Source organism: Lampetra fluviatilis, unplaced genomic scaffold, assembly GCF_964198595.1.
Source record: "Lampetra fluviatilis unplaced genomic scaffold, kcLamFluv1.1 SCAFFOLD_208, whole genome shotgun sequence".
NCBI classification, from domain to species: domain Eukaryota; kingdom Metazoa; phylum Chordata; class Hyperoartia; order Petromyzontiformes; family Petromyzontidae; genus Lampetra; species Lampetra fluviatilis.
In genome coordinates, this window is record NW_027621505.1 from 91,621 (window position 1) to 118,445 (window position 26,825).

A 26,825-nucleotide genomic window follows, 5' to 3' on the forward strand; every position below is an offset into this window, starting at 1 on the left:
ATGGCGTGCTGCCTCAGCGAGGAGGAGGAGGAGGCGCGGAGGATCAACGCGGCCATCGAGAAGCAGCTCAAGAGAGACAAAGACCTGAACAGGAACGAGCTCAAGCTGCTGCTGCTCGGTCAGTACAGGTGTGTGTGTAGGTGTGTGTGTGTGTACAGGTGTGTGTGTGTGTACAGGTGTGTGTGTGCAGGTGTGTGTGTGTGTACAGGTGTGTGTGTGTGTACAGGTGTGTGTGTGTGTACAGGTGTGTGTGTAGGTGAGTGGGTGTGTAGGTGTGTGTGTGTACAGGTGTGTGTAGGTGTGTGTGTACAGGTGTGTGTGTGTGTACAGGTGTGTGTGTGTACAGGTGTGTGTGTGTGTACAGGTGTGTGTGTGTGTAGGTGTGTGTGTGCAGGTGTGTGTGTGTGTACAGGTGTGTGTGTACAGGTGTGTGTGTGTGTACAGGTGTGTGTGTGTGTACAGGTGTGTGTGTGTGTACAGGTGTGTGTGTACAGGTGTGTGTGTACAGGTGTGTGTGTGTGTACAGGTGTGTGTGTGTGTACAGGTGTGTGTGTGTGTACAGGTGTGTGTGTGTGTACAGGTGTGTGTGTGTGTACAGGTGTGTATACACCTGTACACAGGTGAGTGTGTACAGGTGTGTGTGTGTAGGTGTGTGTGTGTGTACAGGTGTGTGTGTGTGTACAGGTGTGTGTGTGTGTACAGGTGTGTGTGTGTGTACAGGTGTGTGTGTGTGTGTACAGGTGTGTGTGTAGGTGAGTGGGTGTGTAGGTGTGTGTGTGTACAGGTGTGTGTGTGTGTACAGGTGTGTGTGTGTGTACAGGTGTGTGTACAGGTGTGTGTACAGGTGTGTGTGTACAGGTGTGTGTGTACAGGTGTGTGTGTGTACAGGTGTGTGTGTGTGTGTACAGGTGTGTATACACCTGTGCACAGGTGAGTGTGTACAGGTGTGTGTGTGTGTACAGGTGTGTGTACAGGTGTGTGTGTGTACAGGTGTGTATACACCTGTGCACAGGTGAGTGTGTACAGGTGTGTAGACAAAGACCTGAACAGGAACGAGCTCAAGCTGCTGCTGCTCGGTCAGTACAGGTGTGTGTGTGTACAGGTGTGTGTGTGTGTACAGGTGTGTGTGTGTGTACAGGTGTGTGTGTGCACAGGTGTGTGTGTGTGTACAGGTGTGTGTGTGTGCACAGGTGTGTGTGTGCACAGGTGTGTGTGTGTGTACAGGTGTGTGTGTGTGTACAGGTGTGTGTGTGTGTACAGGTGTGTGTGTGTGTACAGGTGTGTGTGTGTGTGTACAGGTGTGTGTGTGTACAGGTGTGTGTGTGTACAGGTGTGTGTGTGTACAGGTGTGTGTGTGTACAGGTGTGTGTGTGTGTACAGGTGTGTATACACCTGTACACAGGTGAGTGTGTACAGGTGTGTGTGTGTACAGGTGTGTGTGTGTGTGTACAGGTGTGTGTGTGTGTACAGGTGTGTGTGTGTGTACAGGTGTGTGTGTGCACAGGTGTGTGTGTGTGTACAGGTGTGTGTGTGTGTACAGGTGTGTGTGTACAGGTGTGTGTGTGTGTGTACAGGTGTGTGTGTGTACAGGTGTGTGTGTGTACAGGTGTGTGTGTGTAGGTGTGTGTGTGTACAGGTGTGTGTGTACAGGTGTGTGTGTGTGCACAGGTGTGTGTGTGTACAGGTGTGTGTGTGTACAGGTGTGTGTGTGTGTGTACAGGTGTGTGTGTGTACAGGTGTGTGTGTGTAGGTGTGTGTGTGTACAGGTGTGTGTGTGTACAGGTGTGTGTGTGTGTACAGGTGTGTGTGTGTGCAGGTGTGTGTGTACAGGTGTGTGTGTGCAGGTGTGTGTGTACAGGTGTGTGTGTGTGTATAGGTGTGTGTGTGTGTACAGGTGTGTGTGTGTACAGGTGTGTGTGTGCAGGTGTGTGTGTGTGTACAGGTGTGTGTGTGCAGGTGTGTGTGTGTGTACAGGTGTGTGTGTGTGTACAGGTGTGTGTGTGCAGGTGTGTGTGTGTGTACAGGTGTGTGTGTGTACAGGTGTGTGTGTGTGTGTACAGGTGTGTGTGTGTGTACAGGTGTGTGTGTGTGTACAGGTGTGTGTGTGTGTACAGGTGTGTGTGTGTACAGGTGTGTGTACAGGTGTGTGTAGGTGTGTGTGTACAGGTGTGTGTAGGTGTGTGTGTGTACAGGTGTGTGTACAGGTGTGTGTAGGTGTGTGTGTACAGGTGTGTGTAGGTGTGTGTGTACAGGTGTGTGTGTGTGTACAGGTGTGTGTGTGTACAGGTGTGTGTGTGTGTACAGGTGTGTGTGTGTGTACAGGTGTGTGTGTGTGTACAGGTGTGTGTGTACAGGTGTGTGTGTGTGTACAGGTGTGTGTGTACAGGTGTGTGTGTGCAGGTGTGTGTGTGTGTACAGGTGTGTGTGTGTACAGGTGTGTGTGTGTGTACAGGTGTGTGTGTGTGTACAGGTGTGTGTGTGTGTACAGGTGTGTGTGTGTGTGTACAGGTGTGTGTGTGTGTACAGGTGTGTGTGTGTGTACAGGTGTGTGTGTGTACAGGTGTGTGTGTGTGTACAGGTGTGTGTGTGTGTACAGGTGTGTGTGTGTGTACAGGTGTGTGTACAGGTGTGTGTAGGTGTGTGTGTACAGGTGTGTGTGTGTGTACAGGTGTGTGTGTGTACAGGTGTGTGTGTGTGTACAGGTGTGTGTGTGTACAGGTGTGTGTGTGTGTACAGGTGTGTGTGTGTGTGTACAGGTGTGTGTGTGTACAGGTGTGTGTGTGTGTACAGGTGTGTGTGTGTGTACAGGTGTGTGTGTGTACAGGTGTGTGTGTGTGTACAGGTGTGTGTGTGTGTACAGGTGTGTGTGTACAGGTGTGTGTACAGGTGTGTGTAGGTGTGTGTGTACAGGTGTGTGTAGGTGTGTGTGTACAGGTGTGTACAGGTGTGTGTAGGTGTGTGTGTACAGGTGTGTGTGTACAGGTGTGTGTACAGGTGTGTGTGTGTGTACAGGTGTGTGTGTGTACAGGTGTGTGTGTGTACAGGTGTGTGTGTACAGGTGTGTGTGTACAGGTGTGTGTACAGGTGTGTGTGTGTGTAGGTGTGTGTGTGTACAGGTGTGTGTGTGTGTACAGGTGTGTGTGTGTACAGGTGTGTGTGTGTGCAGGTGTGTGTGTACAGGTGTGTGTGTGTGTGCAGGTGTGTGTGTGTACAGGTGTGTGTGTACAGGTGTGTGTGTACAGGTGTGTGTGTACAGGTGTGTGTGTGTGTAGGTGTGTGTGTGTACAGGTGTGTGTGTGTGTACAGGTGTGTGTGTGTACAGGTGTGTGTACAGGTGTGTGTACAGGTGTGTGTGTACAGGTGTGTGTGTACAGGTGTGTGTGTGTGTACAGGTGTGTGTGTGTGTACAGGTGTGTGTGTGTGTACAGGTGTGTGTACAGGTGTGTGTACAGGTGTGTGTGTACAGGTGTGTGTGTACAGGTGTGTGTGTGTGTACAGGTGTGTGTGTGTGTACAGGTGTGTGTGTGTGTACAGGTGTGTGTGTACAGGTGTGTGTGTACAGGTGTGTGTGTGTGTACAGGTGTGTGTGTGTGTGTACAGGTGTGTGTGTGTACAGGTGTGTGTGTACAGGTGTGTGTGTGTACAGGTGTGTGTGTGTACAGGTGTGTGTACAGGTGTGTGTAGGTGTGTGTGTACAGGTGTGTGTGTGTACAGGTGTGTGTGTGTGTACAGGTGTGTGTGTACAGGTGTGTGTGTACAGGTGTGTGTGTGTGTACAGGTGTGTGTGTGTGTGTACAGGTGTGTGTGTGTACAGGTGTGTGTGTACAGGTGTGTGTGTGTACAGGTGTGTGTGTGTACAGGTGTGTGTACAGGTGTGTGTAGGTGTGTGTGTACAGGTGTGTGTGTGTGTACAGGTGTGTGTGTGTGTACAGGTGTGTGTAGGTGTGTGTGTACAGGTGTGTGTGTGTGTACAGGTGTGTGTACAGGTGTGTGTAGGTGTGTGTGTACAGGTGTGTGTGTGTGTACAGGTGTGTGTACAGGTGTGTGTAGATGTGTGTGTGTACAGGTGTGTGTGTGTGTATAGGTGTGTGTACAGGTGTGTGTACAGGTGTGTGTGTGTGTGTGTGTGTAGGTGTGTGTGTACAGGTGTGTGTACAGGTGTGTGTACAGGTGTGTGTAGGTGTGTGTGTACAGGTGTGTGTGTGTAGGTGTGTGTGTAGGTGTGTGTGTGTGTAGGTGTGTGTGTGTGTAGGTGTGTGTGTGTAGGTGTGTGTGTGTAGGTGTGTGTGTAGGTGTGTGTGTAGGTGTGTGTATAGGTGTGTGTGTAGGTGTGTGTGTGTACAGGTGTGTGTGTAGGTGTGTGTGTGTGTGTAGGTGTGTGTGTAGGTGTGTGTGTGTAGGTGTGTGTGTGTGTAGGTGTGTGTGTGTGTGTAGGTGTGTGTGTGTGTAGGTGTGTGTACAGGTGTGTGTGTGTACAGGTGTGTGTGTGTGTAGGTGTGTGTGTGTGCAGGTGTGTGCGTACAGGTGTGTGTGTACACCTGTGTACACCTGTGTACAGGTGTGTGTGTAGGTTTTTGTGTGGGTGTGTGAGTGGGTGAGTGAGTGAGTAGTTGAGTGAGTAGGTGTGTAGGTGAGTGAGTAGGTGAGTGTGTAGGTGAGTGTGTAGGTGAGTGTGTAGGTGAGTGTGTAGGTGAGTGAGTGAGTAGGTGAGTGTGTAGGTGAGTGAGTGAGTAGGTGAGTAGGTGAGTGAGTAGGTGAGTGAGTAGGTGTGTAGGTGAGTGAGTAGGTGAGTGAGTAGGTGAGTGAGTAGGTGAGTGAGTGAGTAGGTGAGTGAGTAGGTAGGTGAGTGTGTAGGTGAGTGTGTAGGTGAGTGAGTGAGTAGGTGAGTGAGTGAGTAGGTGAGTGAGTAGGTGAGTGAGTGAGTGAGTAGGTGAGTGAGTAGGTGAGTGTGTAGGTGAGTGAGTGACTAGGTGAGTGAGTAGGTGAGTGTGTAGGTGAGTAGGTGAGTGACTAGGTGAGTGAGTAGGTGAGTGACTAGGTGAGTGAGTAGGTGAGTGAGTAGGTGAGTGAGTAGGTGAGTGAGTGAGTAGGTGAGTGAGTGAGTAGGTGAGTGAGTAGGTGAGTGTGTAGGTGAGTGAGTGACTAGGTGAGTGAGTAGGTGAGTGAGTAGGTGAGTGAGTAGGTGAGTGTGTAGGTGAGTGAGTGAGTAGGTGAGTAGGTGAGTAGGTGAGTAGGTGAGTGAGTGAGTAGGTGAGTAGGTGAGTAGGTGAGTGAGTGAGTAGGTGAGTGAGTGAGTAGGTGAGTGAGTGAGTAGGTGAGTAGGTGCGTGAGTAGGTGAGTGAGTGAGTAGGTGAGTGTGTAGGTGAGTGAGTGAGTAGGTGAGTAGGTGAGTGAGTAGGTGAGTGAGTAGGTGAGTAGGTGAGTAGGTGAGTAGGTGAGTGAGTAGGTGAGTAGGTGAGTGAGTAGGTGAGTGAGTAGGTGAGTGAGTAGGTGAGTAGGTGAGTAGGTGAGTAGGTGAGTGAGTAGGTGAGTGAGTAGGTGAGTAGGTGAGTGAGTGAGTAGGTGAGTAGGTGAGTAGGTGAGTAGGTGAGTGAGTAGGTGAGTAGGTGAGTAGGTGAGTGAGTAGGTGAGTGAGTAGGTGAGTGAGTAGGTGAGTAGGTGAGTAGGTGAGTGAGTAGGTGAGTGAGTAGGTGAGTAGGTGAGTAGGTGAGTGAGTAGGTGAGTAGGTGAGTGAGTAGGTGAGTGAGTAGGTGTGTAGGTGAGTGAGTAGGTGAGTGAGTAGGTGAGTGAGTGAGTAGGTGAGTGAGTAGGTGAGTGAGTAGGTGAGTAGGTGAGTAGGTGAGTGAGTAGGTGAGTAGGTGAGTGAGTAGGTGAGTAGGTGTGTAGGTGAGTGAGTGAGTAGGTGAGTAGGTGAGTAGGTGAGTGAGTAGGTGAGTGTGTAGGTGAGTGAGTGAGTGAGTAGGTGAGTGAGTAGGTGAGTGAGTGAGTAGGTGAGTAGGTGAGTGAGTGAGTGAGTAGGTGAGTGAGTGAGTAGGTGAGTGAGTAGGTGAGTAAGTGAGTGAGTGAGTGAGTAGGTGAGTGAGTGAGTAGGTGAGTAGGTGAGTGAGTAGGTGAGTGAGTAGGTGAGTAGGTGAGTGAGTGAGTGAGTAGGTGAGTAGGTGAGTGAGTGAGTAGGTGAGTGAGTGAGTAGGTGAGTGAGTGAGTAGGTGAGTAGGTGAGTGAGTAGGTGAGTGAGTGAGTAGGTGAGTGTGTAGGTGAGTGAGTGAGTAGGTGAGTAGGTGAGTGAGTAGGTGAGTGAGTAGGTGAGTAGGTGAGTAGGTGAGTAGGTGAGTAGGTGAGTGAGTAGGTGAGTGAGTAGGTGAGTAGGTGAGTGAGTAGGTGAGTGAGTAGGTGAGTGAGTAGGTGAGTAGGTGAGTAGGTGAGTAGGTGAGTAGGTGAGTGAGTAGGTGAGTGAGTAGGTGAGTAGGTGAGTGAGTGAGTAGGTGAGTAGGTGAGTAGGTGAGTAGGTGAGTGAGTAGGTGAGTAGGTGAGTAGGTGAGTGAGTAGGTGAGTGAGTGAGTAGGTGAGTAGGTGAGTAGGTGAGTGAGTAGGTGAGTGAGTAGGTGAGTGAGTAGGTGAGTAGGTGAGTAGGTGAGTGAGTAGGTGAGTAGGTGAGTGAGTAGGTGAGTGAGTAGGTGTGTAGGTGAGTGAGTAGGTGAGTGAGTAGGTGAGTGAGTAGGTGAGTGAGTGAGTAGGTGAGTGAGTAGGTGAGTGAGTAGGTGAGTGAGTAGGTGAGTAGGTGAGTGAGTAGGTGAGTAGGTGTGTAGGTGAGTGAGTGAGTAGGTGAGTAGGTGAGTAGGTGAGTGAGTAGGTGAGTGTGTAGGTGAGTGAGTGAGTGAGTAGGTGAGTGAGTAGGTGAGTGAGTGAGTGAGTAGGTGAGTGAGTGAGTAGGTGAGTGAGTGAGTAGGTGAGTGAGTAGGTGAGTAGGTGAGTGAGTGAGTGAGTAGGTGAGTGAGTGAGTAGGTGAGTAGGTGAGTGAGTAGGTGAGTGAGTAGGTGAGTAGGTGAGTGAGTGAGTATGTGAGTAGGTGAGTGAGTGAGTAGGTGAGTGAGTGAGTAGGTGAGTGAGTAGGTGAGTAGGTGAGTGAGTAGGTGAGTGAGTGAGTAGGTGAGTGTGTAGGTGAGTGAGTGAGTAGGTGAGTAGGTGAGTGAGTAGGTGAGTGAGTAGGTGAGTAGGTGAGTAGGTGAGTAGGTGAGTAGGTGAGTGAGTAGGTGAGTGAGTAGGTGAGTAGGTGAGTGAGTAGGTGAGTGAGTAGGTGAGTGAGTAGGTGAGTAGGTGAGTAGGTGAGTAGGTGAGTAGGTGAGTGAGTAGGTGAGTAGGTGAGTGAGTGAGTAGGTGAGTAGGTGAGTAGGTGAGTAGGTGAGTGAGTAGGTGAGTAGGTGAGTAGGTGAGTGAGTAGGTGAGTGAGTAGGTGAGTGAGTGAGTAGGTGAGTAGGTGAGTAGGTGAGTGAGTAGGTGAGTGAGTAGGTGAGTGAGTAGGTGAGTAGGTGAGTAGGTGAGTGAGTAGGTGAGTAGGTGAGTGAGTAGGTGAGTGAGTAGGTGTGTAGGTGAGTGAGTAGGTGAGTGAGTAGGTGAGTGAGTAGGTGAGTGAGTGAGTAGGTGAGTGAGTAGGTGAGTGAGTAGGTGAGTGAGTAGGTGAGTAGGTGAGTGAGTAGGTGAGTAGGTGAGTGAGTAGGTGAGTGAGTAGGTGAGTGAGTAGGTGAGTAGGTGAGTGAGTAGGTGAGTAGGTGTGTAGGTGAGTGAGTGAGTAGGTGAGTAGGTGAGTGTGTAGGTGAGTGAGTGAGTGAGTAGGTGAGTGAGTAGGTGAGTGAGTGAGTAGGTGAGTAGGTGAGTGAGTGAGTGAGTAGGTGAGTGAGTGAGTAGGTGAGTGAGTAGGTGAGTGTGTAGGTGAGTGAGTGACTAGGTGAGTGAGTAGGTGAGTGAGTAGGTGAGTGAGTGAGTAGGTGAGTGTGTAGGTGAGTGAGTAGGTGAGTGAGTCGGTGAGTGAGTGAGTAGGTGAGTGAGTAGGTGAATGAGTAGGTGAGTGAGTAGGTGAGTAGGTGAGTAGGTGAGTGAGTAGGTGAGTGAGTAGGTGAGTGAGTGAGTAGGTGAATGAGTAGGTGAATGAGTAGGTGAGTGAGTAGGTGAGTAGGTGAGTAGGTGAGTGAGTAGGTGAGTAGGTGAGTGAGTGAGTGTGTAGGTGAGTGAGTGTGTAGGTGAGTGAGTGAGTAGGTGAGTGAGTAAGTGAGTGAGTAGGTGAGTGAGTAGGTGAGTGAGTAGGTGAGTAGGTGAGTGAGTAGGTGAGTAGGTGAGTAGGTGAGTGAGTAGGTGAGTGAGTAGGTGAGTGAGTAGGTGAGTGAGCACGGAAGAGAGACAAAGACGTGAACTTAAACCCGGCGATCCGAGTTCGATTCCCGCTCACGGCCAACACCACCAGTGACGACGATCTGAACCGGTCATAGGCCTCCCCTAGGTCGACTCAGCCTCAACTGAGAGTACCTGGTGTAGCGGTGGTGTAGTGAACATCGCTAGCACTGGGGGAGAGACAAAGGCGGCCGGGCGTGGTGCTGGCCACCCACCCCCCCCCCCCCCTCTGTGTGTGTAGCCACAGTGCCGGTAGCCTTCATAGGTGCAGCACTTGCCCCTACAGCCCTGCTAGAGGCTACCTGGGGGAACTTTGTCTGTGTGTACATCATAGGTGCTGCTACTCGCTAACAGCACTTGCCCCTACAGTCTGCTACAGGCTACACGGGGGAGCTTTGTCTTTGTTTTTGTGTATAGGTGTGTACAGGTGTGTGTCTGTGTGTGTCTGGTGACGTCACCGCCACTTATTGGCGAATGGCGGTTGTTGTGTGTGTCTGTGTGTGTGTCTCTGTGTGTGTACAGGTGTGTGTGTGTACAGGTATGTCTGTGTGTCTGTGTGTGTATCTGTGTGTGTGTCTGTGTGTGTGTCTGTGTGTGTGTGTCTGTGTGTGTATATGTGTGTGTGTCTGTGTGTGTGTGTGTACAGGTGTGTGTGTGTACAGGTCTGTCTGTGTGTCTGTGTGTGTATCTATGTGTGTGTCTGTGTGTGTGTCTGTGTGTGTGTACAGGTGTGTGTCTGTGTGTGTGTGTCTGTGTGTGTACAGGTGTGTGTGTGTGTATATGTGTGTGTGTCTGTCTGTGTGTGTGTGTCTGTCTGTGTGTATGTCTGTGTGTGTCTCTGTGTGTGTCTGTGTGTGTGTGTCAGTATGTGTACAGGTATGTGTGTGTGTGGGTGTGTTTAGATAGGTATGCGTTTGTGTGTGCTTCCGTGTGTGTGTGTTTCCGTGTGTGTGTCTCTCTGTCTCTGTATGTGTGTGTCACTGTGTGTGTGTCAATGTGCGTGTCAATGTGCGTGTCACTGTGTGTGTCACTGTGTGTGTATCACTGTGTGTGTCTGTGTGTGTGTGTCACTGTGTGTGTGTGTCACTGTGTGTGTCAATGTGTTTGTCACTGTGTGTGTCACTGTGTGTGTATCACTGTGTGTGTCTGTGTCACTGTGTGTGTCACTGCGTGTGTCACTGTGTGTGTGTCACTGTGTGTATCACTGTGTGTGTGTCACTGTGTGTGTCACTGTGTGTGTGTGTGTCACTGTGTGTGTGTGTCACTGTGTGTGTCAATGTGTTTGTCACTGTGTGTGTCACTGTGTGTGTATCACTGTGTGTGTGTGTCACTGTGTGTGTCACTGCGTGTGTCACTGTGTGTGTGTCACTGTGTGTATCACTGTGTGTGTGTGTCACTGTGTGTGTGTGTGTCACCGTGTGTGTGTGTCACCGTGTGTGTGTGTCACTGTGTGTGTGTCACTGTGTGTGTGTCACTGTGTGTGTCACTGTGTGTGTGTGTCACTGTGTGTGTGTGTCACTGTGTGTGTGTGTCACTGTGTGTGTGTCACTGTGTGTGTGTCACTGTGTGTGTGTGTCACCGTGTGTGTGTGTCACTGTGTGTGTGTCACTGTGTGTGTCACTGTGTGTGTGTCACTGTGTGTGTGTCACTGTGTGTGTGTCACTGTGTGTGTGTGTGTCACTGTGTGTGTGTCACTGTGTGTGTGTCACTGTGTGTGTGTGTGTCACTGTGTGTGTGTCACTGTGTGTGTGTCACTGTGTGTGTGTGTGTCACTGTGTGTGTGTGTGTCACTGTGTGTGTGTGTGTCACTGTGTGTGTGTGTGTCACTGTGTGTGTGTGTGTCACTGTGTGTGTGTATCACTGTGTGTGTGTATCACTGTGTGTGTGTGTCACTGTGTGTGTGTGTGTGTCACTGTGTGTGTGTCACTGTGTGTGTGTGTGTCACTGTGTGTGTGTCACTGTGTGTGTGTCACTGTGTGTGTGTGTCACTGTGTGTGTGTCACTGTGTGTGTGTGTCACTGTGTGTATCACTCTGTGTGTCACTGTGTGTGTGTGTCACTGTGTGTGTCACTGTGTGTGTGTCACTGTGTGTGTGTGTGTGTCACTGTGTGTGTGTCACTGTGTTTCACTGTGGGTGTGTCACTGTGTGTGTGTGTGTGTCACTGTGTGTGTGTGTGTGTCACTGTGTGTATGTCACTGTGTGTGTGTGTCACTGTGTGTATGTCACTGTGTGTGTGTGTCACTGTGTGTGTGTGTCACTGTGTGTGTGTGTGTCACTGTGTGTGTCACTGTGTGTGTGTCACTGTGTGTGTCACTGTGTGTGTGTGTGTGTCACTGTGTGTGTGTGTGTGTCACTGTGTGTGTCACTGTGTGTGTGTGTGTGTCACTGTGTGTGTGTGTCACTGTGTGTGTGTGTGTGTCACTGTGTGTGTGTGTGTCACTGTGTGTGTCACTGTGTGTGTGTGTCACTGTGTGTGTGTATCACTGTGTGTGTCACTGTGTGTGTGTCACTGTGTGTGTCTGTGTGTGTGTGTGTGTGTCACTGTGTGTGTGTCACTGTGTGTGTGTGTCACTGTGTCGTGTAGTGGTTAGCGCTACGCTGCGCTACGAACCTGGCGACCCGGGTTCGATTCCCGCTCATGGCCAACACCATTGATAGCGATTATCTGAACCGGTCCTGGGCCTCCCCTAGGTCGACTCAGCCTCAAATGAGTACCTGGTGTAGCAGCGGTGTGGTGAACATCGCTAGCACTGGGGGAGAGACAAAGGCGGCCGGGCGTGGTGCTGGCCACCCACCCCCCCCCCTCTGTGTGTGTAGCCACAGTGCCGGTAGCCTTCATAGGTGCAGCACTTGCCCCTACAGCCCTGCTAGAGGCTACCTGGGGGAACTTTGTCTGTGTGGACATCATAGGTGGTGCTACTCGCTAACAGCACTTGCCCCTACAGGCTACACGGGGGAGCTTTGTCTTTGTGTACGTGTCTGTGTATACGTGTCTGGGTGTGAGCTCGCTGACAGCACTTGCCCCCACAAGTATTTGGAGGCTACACGGGGGACCTTTGTCTGTGTGTGTCTGGGTGTGTTCAACTGTATAGAGGTATGCAGTGGGGAGCGGTGGCGCGGTGGTTAGCGCTGAACTGTGAGTGGGTGGGTGGGTGGGTGAGTGGGTGGGTGGGTGAGTGAGTGAGTGAGTGGGTGGGTGAGTGAGTGAGTGAGTGGGTGAGTGAGTGAGTGGGTGGGTGGGTGAGTGAGTGGGTGGGTGGATGAGTGGGTGGGTGGGTGAGTGAGTGGGTGGGTGGGTGGGTGAGTGGGTGGGTGGGTGGGTGAGTGAGTGAGTGGGTGGGTGGATGAGTGGGTGGGTGGGTGAGTGAGTGAGTGGGTGGGTGGGAGGGTGAGTGAGTGAGTGGGTGGGTGAGTGAGTGGGTGGGTGGATGAGTGAGTAAGTGAGTGGGTTGGTGAGTGGGTTGATGAGTGGGTTGGTGAGTGGGTGAGTGGGTGGGTGAGTGAGTGAGTGGGTTGGTGAGTGGGTGAGTGAGTGGGTGGGTGGGTGAGTGGGTGGGTGAGTGAGTGGGTGGGTGGGTGGGTGGGTGAGTGAGTGGGTGGGTGGGTGGGTGGGTGAGTGAGTGAGTGAGTGGGTGAGTGAGTGGGTGGGTGGATGAGTGGGTGGGTGGGTGTGAGTGAGTGAGTGAGTGAGTGGGTGGGTGGGTGAGTGAGTGAGTGGGTGAGTGAGTGGGTGGGTTGGTGAGTGGGTGAGTGGGTGGGTGAGTGAGTGGGTGGGTGAGTGAGTGAGTGGGTGGGTGGGTGGGTGAGTGAGTGGGTGAGTGAGTGGGTGGGTGGGTGGATGAGTGGGTGAGTGAGTGAGTGGGTGGGTGGATGAGTGAGTGAGTGAGTGGGGTAAGTGAGTGGGTTGGTGAGTGGGTTGGTGAGTGGGTTGGTGAGTGAGTGGGTGAGTGGGTTGGTGAGTGGGTGAGTGAGTGAGTGGGTGGGTGACTGGGTCGGTGGGTGAGTGAGTGGGTGGGTGGGTAAGTGGGTGAGTGGCTGGGTGGGTGAGTGAGTGAGTGGGTGGGTGGGTGGGTGGATGAGTGGGTGGGTGGATGAGTGGGTGGGTGGATGAGTGGGTGAGTGAGTGAGTGGGTGGGTGGGTGGATGAGTGAGTGAGTGGGTAAGTGAGTGGGTTGGTGAGTGGGTTGGTGAGTGGGTTGGTGAGTGAGTGGGTGAGTGGGTTGGTGAGTGGGTGAGTGGGTGGGTGAGTGAGTGAGTGGGTGGGTGACTGGGTCGGTGGGTGAGTGAGTGGGTTTGGTCGGTGAGTGGGTGAGTGGGTGGGTGGGTGGGTGAGTGAGTGGGTGGGTGGGTGGGTGAGTGAGTGGGTGGGTGGGTGGGTGAGTGAGTGGGTGAGTGAGTGGGTGGGTGGATGAGTGGGTGGGTGGATGAGTGGGTGAGTGAGTGAGTGGGTGGGTGGGTGGATGAGTGAGTGAGTGAGTGGGTAAGTGAGTGGGTTGGTGAGTGGGTTGGTGAGTGGGTTGGTGAGTGAGTGGGTGAGTGGGTTGGTGAGTGGGTGAGTGGGTGGGTGAGTGAGTGGGTGGGTGGGTAAGTGGGTGAGTGGGTGGGTGGGTGGGTGAGTGAGTGGGTGGGTGGGTGGGTGAGTGGGTGAGTGAGTGAGTGGGTGGGTGGATGAGTGAGTGAGTGAGTGGGTAAGTGAGTGGGTTGGTGAGTGGGTTGGTGAGTGGGTTGGTGAGTGAGTGGGTGAGTGGGTTGGTGAGTGGGTGAGTGGGTGGGTGAGTGAGTGAGTGGGTGGGTGACTGGGTCGGTGGGTGAGTGAGTGGGTGGGTGGGTGGGTGAGTGGGTGGGTGGGTGGGTGAGTGAGTGGGTGGGTGGGTGAGTGAGTGGGTGGGTGGATGAGTGGGTGAGTGAGTGAGTGGGTGGGTGGATGAGTGAGTGAGTGAGTGGGTTGGTGAGTGGGTTGGTGAGTGGGTTGGTGAGTGAGTGGGTGAGTGGGTTGGTGAGTGGGTGAGTGGGTGGGTGAGTGAGTGAGTGGGTGGGTGGGTGACTGGGTGGGTGGGTGAGTGAGTGGGTGGGTGGGTGAGTGAGTGGGTGGGTGGGTGAGTGGGTGGGTGGGTGGGTGGGTGGGTGAGTGGGTGGGTGGGTGAGTGGGTGGGTGGGTGAGTGAGTGAGTGGGTGGGTGGGTGGGTGGGTGAGTGAGTGAGTGAGTGAGTGGGTGGGTGGGTGAGTGAGTGATTGAGTGACTGAGTGAGTGAGTGGGTGAGTGATTAGGTGAGTGACTGAGTGAGTGGGTGAGTGCTTGACTGAGTGAGTGACTGAGTGGGTGAGTGACAGAGGGAGTGAGTGAGTGACTGAGTGAGTGGGTGATTGATTAGGTGAGTGACTGAGTGAGTGACTGAGTGAGTGGGTGATTGATTAGGTGAGTGACTGAGTGAGTGGGTGATTGATTAGGTGAGTGACTGAGTGAGTGACTGAGTGAGTGGGTGATTGATTAGGTGAGTGACTGAGTGAGTGACTGAGTGAGTGGGTGATTGATTAGGTGAGTGACTGAGTGAGTGACTGAGTGAGTGGGTGATTGATTAGGTGAGTGACTGAGTGAGTGACTGAGTGAGTGGGTGATTGATTAGGTGAGTGACTGAGTGAGTGACTGAGTGAGTGGGTGATTGATTAGGTGAGTGACTGAGTGAGTGACTGAGTGAGTGGGTGATTGATTAGGTGAGTGACTGAGTGAGTGACTGAGTGAGTGGGTGATTGATTAGGTGAGTGACTGAGTGAGTGACTGAGTGAGTGGGTGATTGATTAGGTGAGTGACTGAGTGAGTGACTGAGTGAGTGGGTGATTGATTAGGTGAGTGACTGAGTGAGTGGGTGAGTAGGTGGTGAGTTGTCAGTCACTGCTGCTGCTGCTGCACTTGGCCCGGCAACCTTCTGGAGGCTACCTCGGGTAGCTGTGTGCACGTGGTCGGTATTTGCATATCGATTCCCACGATCCGTACCCTCCCACACAGGGAATCGATTCCCACAGCATTGCTTCTTATTGGAATCGAATCGTTCAGGGCCGGGGTTGGTCATAATCGATACGAAAAAAGAAATCGATTCTGCTGCATAAATTTGCATAAAGCAGGATGTTATTGGCATAGATTTACATGCTGGAGTGGTAGAGATATAGTGGCTAGAGATAGTGGTAGAGATGGTGTGGTACTAGTAGTAGTGGTGGTAGTAGTAGTGGTGGTAGTAGTAGTAGTAGTGGTGGTAGTAGTAGTAGTGGTGGTAGTAGTAGTAGTGGTGGTAGTAGTAGTAGTGGTGGTAGTAGTAGTGGTGGTAGTAGTGGTGGTAGTGGTAGTAGTGGTGGTAGTAGTAGTGGTAGTAGTAGTGGTGGTAGTAGTAGTGGTAGTAGTAGTAGTGGTAGTAGTAGTGGTGGTAGTAGTAGTGGTAGTAGTGGTGGTAGTAGTAGTAGTGGTGGTAGTAGTAGTGGTAGTAGTAGTGGTGGTAGTAGTAGTGGTAGTAGTGGTGGTAGTGGTAGTAGTAGTAGTGGTGGTAGTAGTAGTGGTGGTAGTAGTGGTGGTAGTGGTAGTAGTAGTGGTGGTGGTAGTAGTAGTGGTAGTAGTAGTAGTGGTGGTAGTGGTAGTAGTAGTAGTAGTGGTAGTAGTAGTAGTGGTGGTAGTAGTGGTAGTAGTAGTGGTGGTGGTAGTAGTAGTGGTAGTAGTAGTGGTAGTAGTAGTAGTGGTAGTAGTGGTAGTAGTAGTGGTGGTGGTAGTAGTAGTAGTGGTAGTAGTAGTGGTAGTAGTAGTAGTGGTGGTAGTGGTAGTAGTAGTAGTGGTAGTAGTAGTGGTAGTAGTAGTGGTAGTAGTAGTAGTGGTGGTAGTGGTAGTAGTAGTAGTGGTAGTAGTGGTAGTAGTAGTAGTGGTGGTGGTAGTAGTAGTGGTAGTAGTAGTAGTGGTGGTAGTAGTGGTAGTAGTGTACTAGTAGTAGTGTATTAGTGATAGTAGTAGTAGTAGTAGTGTATTAGTAGTGGTAGTAGTAGTAGTAGTGTAGTAGTAGTGTACTAGTAGTAGTGTAGTAGTATAGTAGTGTAGTAGTGGTAGTAGTAGTGTAGTAGTGGTAGTAGTAGTGTATTAGTAGTAGTAGTGTAGTAGTAGTAGTGTAGTGGTAGTAGTAGTGTAGTAGTAGTGTAGTAGTAGTAGTGTAGTGGTAGTAGTGTAGTGTTAGTAGTAGTAAGTGTAGTAGTAGTAGTGGTAGTAGTGGTAGTAGAGTAGTAGTGTATTAGTAGTAGTAGTGGTAGTACTAGTAGTAGTGGTAGTGGTGGTAGTCGTGTGGTAGTAGTAGTGTAGTAGTAGTGTAATAGTGTAGTAGTGGTAGTAGTAGTGTATTAGTAGTAGTGTATTAGTAGTAGTGTACTAGTAGCGGTAGTAGTAGTAGTAGTGTAGTAGTGTACTAGTAGTAGTGTAGTAGTGTAGTAGTAGTGTATTAGTAGTAGTGTATTAGTAGTAGTGTACTAGTAGTAGTGTACTAGTAGTGGTAGTGTAGTAGTAGTAGTGTAGTAGTAGTAGTGTACTAGTAGTAGTGTAGTGATAGTATAGTAGTAGTAGTGTACTAGTAGTGGTAGTGTAGTAGTAGTAGTGTAGTAGTAGTAGTGTACTAGTAGTAGTGTAGTGATAGTATAGTAGTAGTAGTGTACTAGTAGTGTAGTAGTAGTAGTGGTAGTAGTAGTAGTGTACTAGTGGTAGTAGTAGTAAAGTAGTGGTGGCAGGGCTATTGTTGATGCTGTTGTCTGATTGGCTGTTGCCGCAGGAACGGGCGAGAGCGGCAAGAGCACCTTCATCAAGCAGATGAGGATCATCCACGGCAGGGGCTACACGGAGAGCGACCGCAGGGGTGAGTCCCACCATCATCATCAGCTTCAGTAGTAGTAGTAGTAGCAGCAGTAGTAGTAGTAGCATCATCAGCAGCAGTAGTAGTAGTAGCATCATCAGCAGCAGTAGTAGTAGTAGCAGCAGTAGTAGTACCATCATCATCGGGTAGCCGGGTATCGGGTAGGGTACGGGTATCGGGTACCCGATTGTGACCTCTGGGATGAAGCCACGATGCAGGCGCGGGTGGGTTGATTCTATCTTATCTCAATCATTCTTCCTTTCAATCGTATTTTTCACGTCCCCATCATCTCCCCCCGTTCTCTCTCCTCCCATCATCTCCCATCGCTCTCCTCCCATCATCTCCCATCACTCTCTCCCCATCATTGTGAGAAGAGACACAAGACGTTGGGAAATGAGTGACAGACGGTGACTCACCAGTGACTCACGGCCTACCCGTACCCGTACCCGGCCGCACCAGGGTCGCAAACGGGTACCCGTCTACCCGTACCTGGCCGGGTACGGGTAGCCGGGTATCGGGTAGGGTACGGGTATCGGGTACCCGGTTGCGACCTCTGGGCTGAAGGCGGTGGGGTTGAGTGAAACTTCCATAGCGGGGGCCTCAGAGGATGTGAAACGAGATGGCACGAGGGTGAGGGTTGTAGAGAAGGTGGGTTTCAAGCCTTGGCCTAGAGGTAGTGCCCGTGTCCTGATGATGATCCTGATGTTGCTGCTGCTGCTGCTGATGATGCTGCTGATGATCCCCAGAGTTCACGAAGCTCATCCATCAGAACATCGTGACGGCCATGCAGGCCTTGGTGAGAGCCATGACCACGCTGAAGATCAACTATGGGGACTCAGCCAATGAGGTGCCAGCGTCCACCCTGCCCCTCCACTCACCCACTCACTCACATAATCACTCACCCACTCACTTACATACTGAATCACTCACCCACTCACATAATCACTCACCCACCCAACCACCCACCCACTCAATCACTCACACACTCACTCAATCATTCACCTACCCACTCGCTCACCCACCCACTGACATACTCACTCACTCACCCACCTACATACCCACTCACCCACCCACTCACCCACCCACTAACCCACTCACTCACCCACTCATTCAATTAATCACCCACTCACCCACTCACTCACTCACCCACTCAATCAATCACTTTATTTACCCACCCACTCACTCACCCACCCACTCACTAACCCACCCACTCATTCAATCACTCACTCACTCATCCACTCAATCAATTACTCATTTACAAACCCACTCACCCACTCACTCACTCACCCACTCACTCACTCACCCACTCACCCACTCACTCACTCAATCAATCAATCACTCATTTACCCACTCACCCACCCACCCACTCACTCACCCACCCACCCACTCACCCACCCACTCACCCACTCACTCACCCACTCACTCACCCACTCACTCACTCACCCACCCACCCACTCACCCACCCACTCACCCACCCACCCACTCACCCACCCACCCACCCACTCACTCACCCACTCACTCACTCAACCACTCACCCACCCACTCACTCAATCACTCATTCAATCACTCACCCACTCACCCACCCACCCACCCACTCACCCACCCACTCACCCACCCACCCACTCACCCACCGACCCACTCAATCACTCATTCAATCAATCACTCACCCACTCACCCATCTCTCCCCCCCCCTCTCCAGGTGCATGCGCGCCACGTGGCATCTCTGGACGTGGAGGCGGTACGATCGTTGGGGGGGTCGGAGGTGGCGGCCATCGCCTCCCTGTGGGCCGACGTGGGAGTCGTGGAGAGTTTCTCGCGCCGCAGGGAGTTCCAGATCTCTGACTCGGCCAAATAGTGAGATGGTGCCCCTGTGTGTCTCTCTGTGTCTCTCTATGTGTCTCTGTCTCTGTGTGTCTATGTGTGTCTCTCTATCTCTGTGTTTCTGTGTCTCTGTGGGTGTCTGTGTGTCTCTGTGGGTGTCTGTGTGTCTCTGTGTGTCTCTCTGTCTCTGTGTCTATGTGTGTCTTACCGTGTCTCTTTGTCTTTGTGTGTCTCTCGGTCTCTGTGTGTCTCACCGTGTCTCTCTGTGTCTCACCGTGTCTCTCTGTCTCACCGTGTCTGTCTCTGTGTGTCTCTCTGTCTCTGTGTGTATCACCGTGTCTCTCTGTCTCTGTGTCTCTGTGTGTCTCTCCGTGTCTCTCTGCGTCTCCCCATCTCCCCCGTGTCTCTCCATCCCGGCTTCCTGGACACGCTGTCCGATGTCTCCCCGTGTTCTCTTTATCTCAAAGTGCCTCTCTTTATCTCACCGTGTCTCTCAGCGTGTCTCACTGTCTCTCTTTATCTCACCGCGTGTCCCCACAGCTACCTGGACGCGCTGTCTCGTGTCTCTCTTTATCTCCCCGTGTCTCCGCGTGTCTCTCTGCGTGTCCCCACAGCTACCTGGACGCGCTGTCTCGTGTCTCACCGTGTCTCTGCGTGTCTCCGCGTGTCCCCACAGCTACCTGGACGCGCTGTCTCGTGTCTCTCTTTATCTCCCCGTATCTCCGCGTGTCTCTCTGCGTGTCTCTCCGCGTGACCCCACAGCTACCTGGACGCGCTGCCCCGTGTCTAACCTTATCTCACCGTGTCTCCGCGTGTCCCCACAGCTACCTGGACGCGCTGTCTCGTGTCTCCGCTGCGGACTACGTCCCCACGGAGCAGGACGTCCTGCGAGTCCGAGTCCCGACCACGGGAATCATCGAGTACCCCTTCGACCTCAAGAACGTCGTCTTCCGGTCAGATGTCACCACCACCTTCACCACCTCCACCGCCACCACCACCACCAGTACCACCACCGCCGCCACCACCACCAGTACCACCACCTCCACCGCCACCACCAGTACCACCACCTCCACCGCCACCACCACCACCACCACCAGTACCACCACCACCGCCGCCGCCACCACCACCAGTACCACCACCACCACCACCACCGCGACCACCAGCACCACTACCACACGGGATATATATGTAATGGGTTCCGGAGACACTTGTAGAGGTAACTTCTTTATTACAATACAACACTCCAACACTCCTGATACTCTGTTACAGCCTAGGCACACGGCCTAGGCACACGGCCTAGGCACACGGCCTAGGCACACGGCCTAGGCACACGGCCTAGGCACACGGCCTAGGCACACGGCCTAGGCACACGGCCTAGGCACACGGCCTAGGCACACGGCCTAGGCACACGGCCTAGGCACACGGCCTAGGCACACGGCCTAGGCACACGGCCTAGGCACACGGCCTAGGCACACGGCCTAGGCACACGGCCTAGGCACACGGCCTAGGCACACGGCCTAGGCACACGGCCTAGGCACACGGCCTAGGCACACGGCCTAGGCACACGGCCTAGGCACACGGCCTAGGCACACGGCCTAGGCACACGGCCTAGGCACACGGCCTAGGCACACGGCCTAGGCACACGGCCTAGGCACACGGCCTAGGCACACGGCCTAGGCACACGGCCTAGGCACACGGCCTAGGCACACGGCCTAGGCACACGGCCTAGGCACACGGCCTAGGCACACGGCCTAGGCACACGGCCTAGGCACACGGCCTAGGCACACGGCCTAGGCACACGGCCTAGGCACACGGCCTAGGCACACGGCCTAGGCACACGGCCTAGGCACACGGCCTAGGCACACGGCCTAGGCACACGGCCTAGGCACACGGCCTAGGCACACGGCCTAGGCACACGGCCTAGGCACACGGCCTAGGCACACGGCCTAGGCACACGGCCTAGGCACACGGCCTAGGCACACGGCCTAGGCACACGGCCTAGGCACACGGCCTAGGCACACGGCCTAGGCACACGGCCTAGGCACACGGCCTAGGCACACGGCCTAGGCACACGGCCTAGGCACACGGCCTAGGCACACGGCCTAGGCACACGGCCTAGGCACACGGCCTAGGCACACGGCCTAGGCACACGGCCTAGGCACACGGCCTAGGCACACGGCCTAGGCACACGGCCTAGGCACACGGCCTAGGCACACGGCCTAGGCACACGGCCTAGGCACACGGCCTAGGCACACGGCCTAGGCACACGGCCTAGGCACACGGCCTAGGCACACGGCCTAGGCACACGGCCTAGGCACACGGCCTAGGCACACGGCCTAGGCACACGGCCTAGGCACACGGCCTAGGCACACGGCCTAGGCACACGGCCTAGGCACACGGCCTAGGCACACGGCCTAGGCACACGGCCTAGGCACACGGCCTAGGCACACGGCCTAGGCACACGGCCTAGGCACACGGCCTAGGCACACGGCCTAGGCACACGGCCTAGGCACACGGCCTAGGCACACGGCCTAGGCACACGGCCTAGGCACACGGCCTAGGCACACGGCCTAGGCACACGGCCTAGGCACACGGCCTAGGCACACGGCCTAGGCACACGGCCTAGGCACACGGCCTAGGCACACGGCCTAGGCACACGGCCTAGGCACACGGCCTAGGCACACGGCCTAGGCACACGGCCTAGGCACACGGCCTAGGCACACGGCCTAGGCACACGGCCTAGGCACACGGCCTAGGCACACGGCCTAGGCACACGGCCTAGGCACACGGCCTAGGCACACGGCCTAGGCACACGGCCTAGGCACACGGCCTAGGCACACGGCCTAGGCACACGGCCTAGGCACACGGCCTAGGCACACGGCCTAGGCACACGGCCTAGGCACACGGCCTAGGCACACGGCCTAGGCACACGGCCTAGGCACACGGCCTAGGCACACGGCCTAGGCACACGGCCTAGGCACACGGCCTAGGCACACTACTCTGGGGTCCTCCGGCTACAACTACCCTAGGGGAGGCTACCTGACCCGACCCAGCCAAGGTGCGGGTCTGGACTCTGGCTTCCTCGGAACTCGCCCTCACAAGGACGTAGAGCCGGGAGTCCCAGAGTCCCACCACCGACCCTCACAGCGTCCCGGCCCTTACAAGGACAAGCGGGACGAGGGGGTCCAGGGTCCTAAGATGGCTGGTCTTGGGTCTTGAGCTACAACTGGCACCGATCGTCCAGGGAGCTGCCCTTTTATGCCTCATTCCCAACAACGAGGGGTAGGGTTGTGTGTGCCCCCAGATACTCCACAGAGCACACACAGCCCCCCCCCCCCCCCCCCGTTGGTGGCGCCAAGGGGCTTAAGTGTCTGGGGTGCCTGGGATCCCAGCACCTGGCGCCAAGGGGCTTAAGTGTCTGGGGTGCCTGGGATCCCAGCACCTGGCGCCAAGGGGCTTAAGTGTCTGGGGTGCCTGGGATCCTAGTGCCTGGCGCCAAGGGGCTTAAGTGTCTGGGGTGCCTGGGATCCCAGCACCTGGCGCCAAGGGGCTTAAGTGTCTGGGGTGCCTGGGATCCCAGCACCTGGCGCCAAGGGGCTTAAGTGTCTGGGGTGCCTGGGATCCTAGTGCCTGGCGCCAAGGGGCTTAAGTGTCTGGGGTGCCTGGGATCCCAGCACCTGGCGCCAAGGGGCTTAAGTGTCTGGGGTGCCTGGGATCCCAGTGCCTGGCGCCAAGGGGCTTAGGTGTCTAGGATCCCAGAGCCCCCAGCAGCCCCTCCCCTCTTATGGCACTACACATACGTGATTCAAATAAAAATCCACGGTTGGGGCTGACCCACCCACCCCCACCACAGCACACGGGATATACACGTTCAGTTGTAGATGTTTTTGAAAATTGATGTAAAAAAATGAACGGCAAGGTTGGAGGTGAAAGAGAGCTGACGTCACCGCCCATCTGTGCGTGATCGGGGGCGGACATGTTTGTGAGGGGCGCACCTCTGGTTGGCTGCTTGCTCGCGGTCACGTGACGCACTTCAACCAATCCGTGCCGCGTTAATCACACAATGGCAGAATGACAGAATGACAGACCTGGGTGTTTATATATGTTTATACTACCGATGATGATACTACTACTGCTGATACTACTACTGCTGATGATACTATTACTAATACTACCAATGATGATACTACTACTGCTGATACTACTATTACTAATACTACCAATGATACTACTACTGCTGATACTACCGATGATGATACTACTACTCCTGATACTACTGCTGATGATACTACTATTACTGATACTACCGATGATACTACTGCTGATGATACCATTACTAATACTACCGATGATGATACTACTACTGCTGATACTACCGATGATACTACTGCTGATACTACTACTGCTGATGATACTATTACTAATACTACCAATGATGATACTACTACTGCTGATGATACTACTATTACTAATACTACCGATGATACTACTACTGCTGATGATACTATTACTAATACTACCGATGATAATACTACTACTGCTGATACCACTACTACTGCTGATGATACTATTACTAATACTACCGATGATGATACTACTGCTGATACTACCGATAATGATACTACTGCTGATTATACTATTACTAATACTACCGATGATAATACTACTACTGCTGATACTACTGATGATACTACTGCTGATACTACCGATGATACTACTACTGCTGATGATACTATTACTAATACTACCGATGATGATACTACTACTGCTGATACTACCGATGATGATACTACTACTGCTCATACTACTGATGACACTACCGATGATGATACTACTACTATTACTAATACTACCGATGATGATACTACTACTACTGCTGATACTACTGATGATGATACTACTACTGCTGATACTACCGATGATACTACTACTGCTGATGAAACTACTATTACTGATACTACCGATGATGATACTACTACTACTGCTGATACTACCGATGATGATACTACTACTGCTGATGAAACTACTATTACTGATACTACCGATGATGATACTACTACTATTACTGATACTACCGATGATGATACTACTACTATTACTGATACTACCGATGATGATACTACTACTGCTGATGAAACTACTATTACTGATACTACCGATGATGATACTACTACTATTACTGATACTACCGATGATGATACTACTACTGCTGATGAAACTACTATTACTGATACTACCGATGATGATACTACTACTATTACTAATACTACCGATGATGATACTACTACTGCTGATACTACCGCTGGCCAGGATGGTGGACGTGGGTGGACAGAGGAGTGAGCGCAGGAAGTGGATCCACTGCTTCGAGAACGTCACATCCATCCTGTTCCTCACTGCCCTCAGCGAGTACGACCAGGTGCTGGCAGAGAGCGACTTCGAGGTGGGTCCACCCCCTCTGCAGAGTCGACCCCCTGTAGAGGCTACCCCCTATACTCCACCCCCTCTGCAGAGTCGACCCCCTGTAGAGGCTACCCCCTATACTCCACCCCATAGTCCACCCCCTGTAGAGTCTACCTCTATACTCCACCCCATAGTCCATCCCTCTCGAGTGGAGTCACTCACTCCCCGCTCCCCGTGTCTCCCCCCTCTACCTCGTGGTAGAACCGGTTGGAGGAGAGCAAGTCGCTGTTCCGGCTGATCGTCTCGTACCCGTGGTTCGACAAGTCCACCCCATGGTCCACCCTCCCCCCAGTGGAGTCACTCACTCCCCGCTCCCCGTGTCTACCCCCTCCACCTCGTGGTAGAACCGGTTGGAGGAGAGCAAGTCGCTGTTCCGGCTGATCGTCTCGTACCCGTGGTTCGACAAGTCCACCCCATGGTCCACCCTCCCCCCAGTGGAGTCACTCACTCCCCGCTCCCCGTGTCTACCCCCTCCACCTCGTGGTAGAACCGGTTGGAGGAGAGCAAGTCGCTGTTCCGGCTGATCGTCTCGTACCCGTGGTTCGACATGGCGTCGGTGATTCTCTTCCTCAACAAGAACGACCTCCTGGAGGAGAAAATTTACAAGTCGCACCTCGCCGACTACTTCCCACAGTTCAAAGGTGAGCAGCGGGAGGCGGACGTCGCGAACCCTCCTGCCTACCCACCTTGCCACCCCCCCCACCCACCTACACAACCACCTACAACACAACCACGTAGCCACCCACCTAGACACCCACCTAGCCACCCACCCACCTACACAACCACGTAGCCACCCACCTACCTACATAACCACCTCCACAACCACCTACTCAACTACCTAGCCACCCACCCACCTACACAACCACATAGCCACCCACCCACCTACACAACCACCTCCACAACCACGTAGCCACCCACCAAGACACCCACACACCCACCTTGCCACCTACCCACCCACCTAGACACCCACACACCTACACAACCACCTAGCCACCTACCTAGACACCCAACCACCTACACAACCACCCACCTACACAACCACATAGCCACCCACCTAGACACCCACCCACCTACACATCCACCTAGACACCCACCGACACAACCACCTAGCCACCCACCCACCTACACAACCACGTAGCCACCCACCTAGACACCCACACACCTACACAACCACCTCCACAACCACCTAGCCACCCACCTACACAACCACGTAGCAACCCACCCAACTACACAACCACATAGCCACCCACCTAGACAACCGCACACCTACACAACCACTTAGCCACCCACCCACCTACACAACCACGTAGCCACCCACCCAGACACCCACACACCTACACAACCACCTAGACACCCACCTACACAACCACCTAGCCACCCACCTAGACACCCACCCACCTACACAACCACGTAGCCACCCACCTAGACATCCACACACCTACACAACCACGTAGCCACCCACCTAGACACCCACACACCAAGCCACCAACCCACCCGGCCGTCAGGAATGTGCCTGCACTCGCCTACCCACCCACCCCCCTTGACACTCACCTAGCCACCCACCTGGACAACAACAACCGCCATTCGCCACTAAGTGGCAGTGACGTCACCACGACGCTTGTGCCAGGCCATGCGCACCTTGAGGCCACGTGAAGTGTCGAACGCCCGCTGGCAGGAGGTCACGGGGCAGACCCAGGTGCCACGGGTCGACTGACCGAGATGACCGAGATGACTGGCTGATGCACCACCTGTGCCCCCTACTGTGCCAACTTGCTGCGCTTTAGCCACCCGGCGCTCCGCTCGTTGTTGTGAGCGTCGCTCCTCCGCCCTCCGTTGTTGCTGGAGGGCGACTGCCTCCAACTGCCCAGTAGCGTCCTTCACGAGCCTCCTCCACAGAGGCCGATCTTGACACCTCTTCCTCTACCTCCACCACCTCTTCTACCGACTCCACCACCTGCACCTCAACCACCACCTCCAACTCTTCCACCACCTCCACCATCTACTCCACCACCTTAAACTCTTTCATCACCTCCACCATCTACTCCACCACCTTAAACTCTTTCATCACCTCCACCATCACCTCCTCTTCCACCACCTCCACCATCTACTCCACCACCACCTCCTCTTCCACCACCTCCACCATCTACTCCACCACCTTGAACTCTTTCATCACCTCCACCACCACCTCCACCATCTTGAACTCTTTCATCACCTCCTCTTCCACCACCTCCACCATCTACTCCACCACCTCCTCTTCCACCACCTCCACCATCTACTCCACCACCTCCTCTTCCACCACCTCCACCATCTACTCCACCACCTCCTCTTCCACCACCTCCACCATCTACTCCACCACCTCCTCTTCCACCACCTCCACCATCTACTCCACCACCTTAAACTCTTTCATCACCTCCACCACCACCTCCTCTTCCACCACCTCCACCATCTACTCCACCACCTCCTCTTCCACCACCTCCACCATCTACTCCACCACCTTAAACTCTTTCATCACCTCCACCACCACCTCCTCTTCCACCACCTCCACCATCTACTCCACCATCTACTCCACCACCACCTCCTCTTCCACCACCTCCACCATCTACTCCACCACCTTGAACTCTTTCATCACCTCCACCATCTACTCCACCACCCCCTCCCCCTCTTCCACCACCTCCACCATCTACTCCACCACCTCCAACTCTTTCATCACCTCCACCACCACCTCCTCTTCCACCACCTCCACCATCTACTCCACCACCCCCTCCCCCTGCCAGGTCCCAAACATGACCCCGAAGCCGCCAGACAGTTCATCCGGAAGATGTTCCTGGATCTCAACCGGGAGGCAAACGAGGAGGATGAGGAGGATGGAGGTGGCAGACATGAGGAGAAGGTCATCTACTCCCACTTCACCTGCGGAACGGACACCAATAACATCCGTCGCATCTTCGACAGCGTCAAAGACACCATCCTGGATTGGAACATCAAAAACAGTGGCCTAGCGTAGGCTCGGCTAGGCCAGACGTTAACCTCACCGTGAACCCCACCCACCAACCCACCCACACGGCCATCGTGAACCCCACCCACACGGCCATCGTGAACCCCACCCACCAACCCATCCACACGGCCATCGTGAACCCCACCCACAAACCCACCCACACGGCCATCGTGAACCCTACCCACCCACACGGCCATCGTGAACCCCACCCACAAACCCACCCACACGGCCACCGTGAACCCAACCCACCCACACGGTCATCGTGAACCCCACTCACCCACACGGCCATCGTGAACCC

At 53.6% G+C, this 26,825-nt stretch overlaps 1 protein-coding gene across 1 annotated transcript; it reads left to right on the forward strand.

The window, feature by feature from the left end:
* LOC144955340 (guanine nucleotide-binding protein subunit alpha-11-like) lies at nucleotides 1–26,536 on the forward strand. Its single transcript, XM_078885587.1, has 8 exons — nucleotides 1–118; nucleotides 16,171–16,254; nucleotides 16,998–17,098; nucleotides 17,951–18,105; nucleotides 18,897–19,025; nucleotides 23,383–23,512; nucleotides 24,020–24,173; nucleotides 26,307–26,536. Exons 1-8 carry the CDS (start codon nucleotides 1–3, stop codon nucleotides 26,534–26,536), a joined length of 1,101 nt encoding a protein of 366 aa, XP_078741713.1.
* Nucleotides 26,537–26,825: the final 289 nt, after the last annotated feature.